Source organism: Psammomys obesus, unplaced genomic scaffold (genome assembly GCF_907164565.1).
Source record: "Psammomys obesus unplaced genomic scaffold, mPsaObe1.curated_primary_1811, whole genome shotgun sequence".
Lineage (NCBI taxonomy): Eukaryota > Metazoa > Chordata > Mammalia > Rodentia > Muridae > Psammomys > Psammomys obesus.
The window spans coordinates 605,071-612,515 of record NW_026593982.1 but is presented as its reverse complement, the minus strand read 5'-3'; the positions used below and the strand labels follow the sequence as shown (position 1 = coordinate 612,515).

At 40.6% G+C, this 7,445-nt stretch overlaps 1 protein-coding gene across 1 annotated transcript in view; it reads right to left on the bottom strand.

Annotated features, from left to right (window-relative positions):
- Positions 1-3,121: 3,121 nt before the first annotated feature.
- Positions 3,122-7,445, bottom strand: part of Snrnp27 (small nuclear ribonucleoprotein U4/U6.U5 subunit 27) — an 11,153-nt gene continuing 6,829 nt past the window's right edge. The window contains exons 5-6 of the mRNA XM_055617684.1: positions 4,611-4,675; positions 3,122-3,958 (exon numbers count right to left, since the gene is read on the bottom strand). Of these exons, the coding sequence (XP_055473659.1) occupies positions 3,904-3,958; positions 4,611-4,675 (120 nt within the window). The 3' untranslated portion in view covers positions 3,122-3,903. The remainder of the gene's footprint in view (positions 3,959-4,610; positions 4,676-7,445) is intronic.

Sequence of the window (7,445 nt, the reverse complement as noted above, 5' to 3'; positions counted from 1 at the left end):
AAATTACCCCTACCCGTTATTTGTTTAATAAAAAGAAAGAAAATGCAAGATATGGTGAAGCACAACTATGACCCCAGGACTCAGCACTGGGGCAGGCAACAGGTCTGTGACTTTATAGTACAAGGGAATTAGGGACTGGAGAACAGGCTCAGTGGTTTAGAGTACCTGCTGCTGTAACACAGGACCTGGGTTTAAGTCCCAGCATCCACACTGTAGCTCACAACCATCTGTAACTCCAGTTCCAGGTAATCTGATGCCTCTTCTGTATGGTGCACATACAGACAAGCAGGCACATATAACTTTGAGAGAAGTGTGTGTTTGGGATGTAAAGTGAATAAGTAAATACATTTAAAAAAATCAGTAACTATGAAGAAATGAATCAGTCCTATCTTAGTTAATGTCTCAAATACTTTCCAAAACCAAATATCAGAAGTAGCTCTGTGAGAAAGCTGGCAGCACTACATTCCAATTCAAAAGGCACCAGGCACTCCACGTGACTGGGGCTACAGCAGCAAAAAAGCCCCATTTCTCAGAATGCAAGAGCCAGTTGGTAAAAGTATGGAAGATATAAGCCTGTGCTAAGTGCTGTGAAGAAAAGTAGAGGTGGGCTTGGAGAGCAGGTACAACACCTTCCTACACTGCAGGAATAGAAAAGCTTCAACAAGTCATTATAAAACCTAGTACTTTTACTTTTACATAGACAGACCAGGGACCTGAGAAGAAACACATGTCCATTGTGCTGGGGGTAGTAATGAACATCTTTAATCCCAGCAATGGTGAGGCAGAGGCAGAGGCAGAGGCAGAGGCAGAGGCAGAGGCAGAGGCAGAGGCAGAGGCAGGCAGATCTCTGTAAGTTGGAGTTCTAGGTCTGACAGGGCTACACAGAGAAAGACCCTGTCTCAAACAAACAAAAACAAACAAACGAACCCTAAATGCCCATCTGCTGTTGTTGAATTATAAGCAAAAACAAGGTATAACCTCAGAATGAAGTATTAGTCAGTTGTAAAAAAGAAGGGGGCACCAATACATCCCACAATGTGGATGATGCCAAGTGAAAGCAGCCAGACAAAACAGCACATGGTTCCACTTGTTTGAAACACCCACAGCACAGGTACATACTGAAGACATGCTGTATATTAGTGATTTGTGGGAGCAGGTGCTGAGGGTAGAGAAGTAAGAGACTTCAGGTTTCTTTGGAGGCTGATATCCCCTAGATGTGAAGAGTAGGCCTCCCTAACCGAATGCACTAAAACTAACATCAACTTTAACAGAGTATGTTTTATGATTTATGAATCTTATCTCAATAGAGAGAAGGTATATGAGCACATTCAGAGGAGAGGGAACAACCAAGAGAAAGAAAAAAAAGTGGAAAGACTAGGCAGGCATAAGGCTGGCCTCAGAGACTAGCAATGAGCACAGTAATGTGTAAAGTCCAGTGTTCTGGGGTATGAGTACAGATCACCGAGAGCCCAGAGACCACAAGGAAATGCACTTTGTTCTAACAGTATCACTGAAACCAGGAGGAACCTGAGGTGATGTTTACTGTGTTGGAGAGTAAAGAGGCAGCAAGAGTGCAGAAAGAGGGGACCTATCTGGAACTACTGCAGTAGTCCAGGCAGGAGTATGAGCTTGGACTGGTATTGGTGGTAAACAGTAGCCAAACAAACTTCAAAGGGATTTCCCAGTCAATCAGATACAGGGCATGAAAGATAGAAGTTGAGGGTGATCCCAGATTTTGTCTGAATGAAAACGTAAATGAAATGGCTGTCTACTAAAATAGGGAAGACCAAGGGAAGAGTACAGCAGGGAAGCAAAGGCTCTCACATTTGAGGTGTCTGATACTGTAGGCACAAGCAAGGCTTCAGCTTAGTGGAGGTCCAACCTAGCATGCGGGAGACAGTTAAAGCCAGAGTTACTCACATGGTGAGTAAGGACAAAGTTGTGGTCATGCCAACACACAGATCCTTAGAAACAGAAGATCTGAAACAAACTATACCCCCAAAAGACAGCAGCCTGCTAGAGGAAAAGGTCCTAACCCCTCCATGACCTCCCAGATGTAAAAATCTAACCAAAGGGAAATGGAGATCCTTATGCTAAATGAAATAAGCTAGACTAACACAAATATTGCATATTTTCTCTTCAAAGTGAAATTTAGATTTAAATTTAATTTAGATTTAAATTTACATACTGGGATCATGAATGCATAAAGAAAACCATGAAAGAACAGGAAGAGATCTTGAGAAGGCAGAGGGGAGAGGAGAAGGTACTGGAATGTGCAGCACATGAAAACAGCAAGAGTACTTAGGAGGAAAGAAACCAGCAGGAGGTAGAGATGGGGAGTGAATAAAAAGCAAAGCAGAATGATATACACCATGAAAACGCCCAACAAGACCCATTATTGTGTATGCTAACCAAATAATAAGGACGTTAAAGATATAGCAAAAAAAAAATCACAAGTATAATTAAAAAACTGTTTAAAAATTGCAAAATATTAGAAATAACCTGAATGTTAACGTCAACAGGGAGCCAGGTGTGAAGGTGCACAACTTTAATCCCAGCACTCAGGGAGGCAGAGGCAGGTGGATTGCTGAGTTCGAAGTCAGCTTAGTCCACAAAGGGAGTCCAGGAGAGCCAAGGCTACACAGAGAAACCCTGTCTCTAAAAAATGAAACAAACAAACAACCCCCAAAGACCATTAACTATCATAGTCTATCTGTAATAAAATAGAGGGACTTTCCACTCACTGCCCAATGAAGACTTCGCTAAGAGCAGTGGCACAACCAACTTCCATTTGAAGCAGACAGATATAAAAATGTTTATATATTTATAGATTGTCTCTGAGCGGGCATGTAACATGTTAGTAGATACCCTACCAAAGGTATCAGAGGTTGATCAAAACCACAGGATGCCACATCTCTAACAACACTATGAGCATAAAAATGTTCATAGTAAAGCCTGGTAGTGGTGGTGCACTCCTTTAATCCCAACCCTCGGGAGGCAGAGGCAGGTGCGGTCTCTGAGGCTGAGGCCAGTGTGGTCTATAGAGGACAGCTGGACTACAGAGAGAAACCATGTCTTGAAAACACCAAAAACAAGATGTCCACAGTAAATGAGGCAAGAGTTAGAGAAGGGCTGTATATACATTTTACTTATTATTTCATGGTGGGGATGAGAAATATACTTTCATGAGCGCTTGAAAAGACACACACAAAATGTTTCTGGTATAGATTACAGAGGCGTAAGTATTTTTACAGCAAACATGTGGCTCTTGTTAACTCAGGGAACATAGTAAATGATACTTTAGGGAGAAATAAAGAATATCCAAAAATCAAAGCTATACCTTTTCTTTCAGTTTTTAAATTACCAAGGATCAAGAGATCTAAATCTAAGCTGGCATGGTGACATATTTTAATCCCAGCAACAAGGAGATAGAGGCAGGACTGTCCCAATTTCAAGGCTAATCTGGACTATGTAACAAGGCCTTATCTCAAGACAAAACAATTCTATGTGTAGAAAAAGAAAATGTCTAGGGAGAACCTTTAATCTAGTAATAAAGATATTTGTCAAATAAATATAAAATGGGTAGAAATAGTTTTATTGGGGAAAAGCATGTAAGTTACTTTCCATTTTTAAGAACATCTAGCAAACATCCACGGAAAAGCACACCCAGGTTCTAAGGAACAAGGACAGATGAGTGGACTAGTGGCCACCCCAGGGACACTGCCTTGAATAGTTTTTACCTACCTCCCAAAGAAAATAAGTAAACTGGGTGTCACAAATAAGACTTTCTTACTTTATAAGAAGGAAGAACCAAGATCCTGTTTTGATGTGTATTAAATACAAAATATAAAATAATCTCTGACCCAGATGAAGGGGAAAATCCTCCTTCCAACACTTCAAGTCTCATGCAATAAAATCCAGAGGTCTGTTGAATCCGCCTTTTCGATTCATATACTGCCTATGATCAAAAGAGAAAAGTATTTTTTAAAAATTTGGGCTCTTATTTAAAAAAATATAATAAAAACATACTTCAAGAATTCAAACACCACCTTTTCAAATGGAAATGATTTATCTGGATATTATGGTGAGTGCCACAACCACCAGTACTACAGGGGAGAAGTGCAAGCCCAGCCTAGGACACCCAGAGACCCTGTTTTAAAAAACAGGGCCAAGAAGATGGTTCAGTGGGTACGGGCGTTTTGCCTTCCAAGCATGAGAAGTGTGAAAAGCTGGCATGGCTGCATGTGCTATAACTCCAGCAGTTGGGGAAAGGTAGCTCAATGACCAGTTAGTCTAGCCAGAGCTAGGAATTTCTGATGCAGAGACCCTGCCTCAAGGCGATAGATAATGGGCAGAGCTACTTGCTTACATGTAAAATCCCAACATTTGGGCAATGGAGGCCCAGGATTGGGTCATGTTTATTTTCAGCTATAAGTCTCAAAAAATGGCGGGGGTGGGGTAAGACACTGGAGTGAGATAGCAAGTACACATGTGCAAACAGTAGGGAAAACAACATTTTCTAAACACACACAATCACTCTAACAAAATTCTTTTCCAAACATGAAACCAGTTTTGAGTTCAAGCACAAACAGCATGGGGAGCACGCATACCTGTATTTCCTCTTCTGAGACACGTTTATGGCATAGGCATTTACAGAGCCATCTACCTTCTTCCCCTGGAGAGAACAGGAAGGCCCCGTTAAAGACCTGGTTCACAAATGAGGATCCTGTGGGTACACTGTGAATGGCAAGAGCCATTCAAGGAAAAGGCCCAATGAAGGAGAGATAGCCAGCTCTCCAGGATACCCCATGAGCTTTCAAGTGCCATACCTAAGTTCATTCCTAAGTATCAGTACAGTATTAAAAATAAATAAACATTCAGGGCTGGGATGCTGTCAGTGGTGGGGTGCCTACCTTGCATGCACAATCCTCAGCACACAAAACAAAAGCAGTAAGAATTCACAGTTTTCATGTGATGTGCAAGGCATGTTGGGAAACAGAAGCAGATTCTAACCTCCTTCAAAGAATCTTTTGAAACAAAATAAAAGTTCTCATTCAGGGGCTGGAGAGATGGCTCAGAGGTTAAGAACACTGGCTGTTCTTCCAAAGGTCCTGGGTTCTATTCCCAGTCAACCACATGGTGGCTCACAACCATCTATAATGAGATCTGGTGCCCTCTTCTGCCCTGCAGGCACACATGCAGGCAGAATACTGTATAAATAATAAATAAATCTTAAAAAAAAAAAAAAAAGTTCTCATTCAGCCTTGGCTTGTAGTATTCTCAAATCATGCCAAGATAATTTCCTATATGTTTCTAATTCCCATCTCTTGCACAGAAGATTGACTCTTTGACATTTAAATCAGGAATTGGAACTTGGAGCAGGTACAAGCTGAGCTGGTGCTGTTGGTTTTCCCAAATACACATCCTCCTTCTCACTATGGTCCAGATTCCAGGTAGCCACTTTCCCACTTGCTCCAATGCTGTTCTTCATGTCTGAACTGCTGTCCCTGAACCATCCAGCCTTTAGCCATCTGGATGTTGTCCACTGGTCAAGGCCTAACTCAAATGATCCAGCTGCTGGCAGTACCACTGTCTTTTCTAATTCCTGAACAATATCAATGTCAACTGTGCCTTCCTTGACCATCGTATGTGTTACCCTGCAATACTCTGCCTTATCCTGAAACTGCACGCTGCTTCTTTTTGTTTGTTTGTCAGTTTTCAGATGGACTCACAGCCCAGGCCACCTTCAGAATGACCTGAATTTCTTGATTCCTCTGCCCAAGTGCTAGAATTAAGGCATGAGCCACCACATGTGACTTGAGCCTGCAGCTTCTTAATGGAGGCTGTACTCTGAGGTCCTAGGCCACTGTACTTGCAGAATTTTAGAAAAACGTCAGCTTAATATGTCGTTAACCAATGCAACAAAACACACTGGCATGACCAACCCTCCATTAGTAATGCCACTAATTGGCATTACCAATTAGTAATGTAGCTTATCTGTTACTGAACATCTGCATTAGGATAAAACCAAGGATTCTAGCCATTGAAGGTGTGTGTAGGTGAGGCCACACATTTGAAATGGAGCTAAGATAAATGTTTGTGATTTTCTTTCTTCTTTTTTGTGTGTAGTACTATGTGTGTGTTCATATGCACATGTTAATGCAGGTATATTCATATAGATGTACATGAACAAGTGCATGCACTCATGTAGAGGCCAGAGCTCTATATTAAGGGTCTTCCTCAGTTGCTTTCCATCTTTTAAATGTTTTTACACTTGTCTTTTCTATGTATGTTGTACACACACACACACACACACACACACACACACACACACACCTCCCCAGTCCTCTACCTTACTTGAGATAGTATCTCTCACTGGAACACATGGATTTTGCTAGACTGACTGGCCAACAAGCTCTAGGCATGTACCTATTATCCATCAGTGTTTCTTCCAGCCCCACTGCTGGAACACCACTGAACCTGAGATATTTTTGTAAGCACTGGGGATCCAAGCTCAGGTCTTCATATTTACAGTCAGCACTTTGTCAACTGAGCCATCTCCTAAGGCCCAATTTGGACTTAAGTTTCTATTCCTATTTTTATTTAAAAATAGGAAAGCAGCAATACTGAACAAACTACTTAGGGTGTTAATCACTTGACCAGGCAAGACCTGGAAAGACTAGCCTTGAAAAGGAACAATATGTTGAACTTCTGAGTTCAATCTCCAGAGGTCTACTCATTTGTAACAGTTAAATACCAAACAAGAAAGGAAAAATATTATCAATCAATAAATGAACTAATGAACTGAAAACAATTTCCAAAAGAAAAACCACAAATGGCCTATAAACATTTTATCAACAGGGAAATGTTAAGTAAAACTACTGCCTTTTACTCTAGTCAGAATACCTATTATCAAAAGCCAAGTGACAGGGGCTGGAGATATGGCTCAGTTGTTAAGAGCACTGTCTGCAACCATCTATACTGGGATTTGATGTCCTCTTCTGGTATGCAGGTGTACTGGCAGTCAGAGCACTAATATACATAAAATAAATAAATCTTAAAAAAAAAAAAAAAAAAGAGGGGCAGGAGAGACGGCTTAGTGGTTAAGAGTACTGTCTGCTCTTCCAAAGGACATGGGTTCAATTCCCAGCACCGACATGGCAGCTCACAACTGTCTGTAACTCCAGTTCTAAGAGATACCCTCACACCAATGCATATAAAATAAAATTATGTAAGTTTAAAAAAAATCAAAATCTTTAAAAAAAAAAAAAAAAGAGGGAAGAAGGGTGGGATTAGGAGGGAATGAGAGAGGGGGCTACGGCTGGGATACAAAGTGAATAACCTGTGATTAATATAAAAAAATAAAAATTATAAAAAATAAAAACAAGGAAATCATAAAATAATAATAATAATAATAATAATAATAATAATAATAATAATAATAA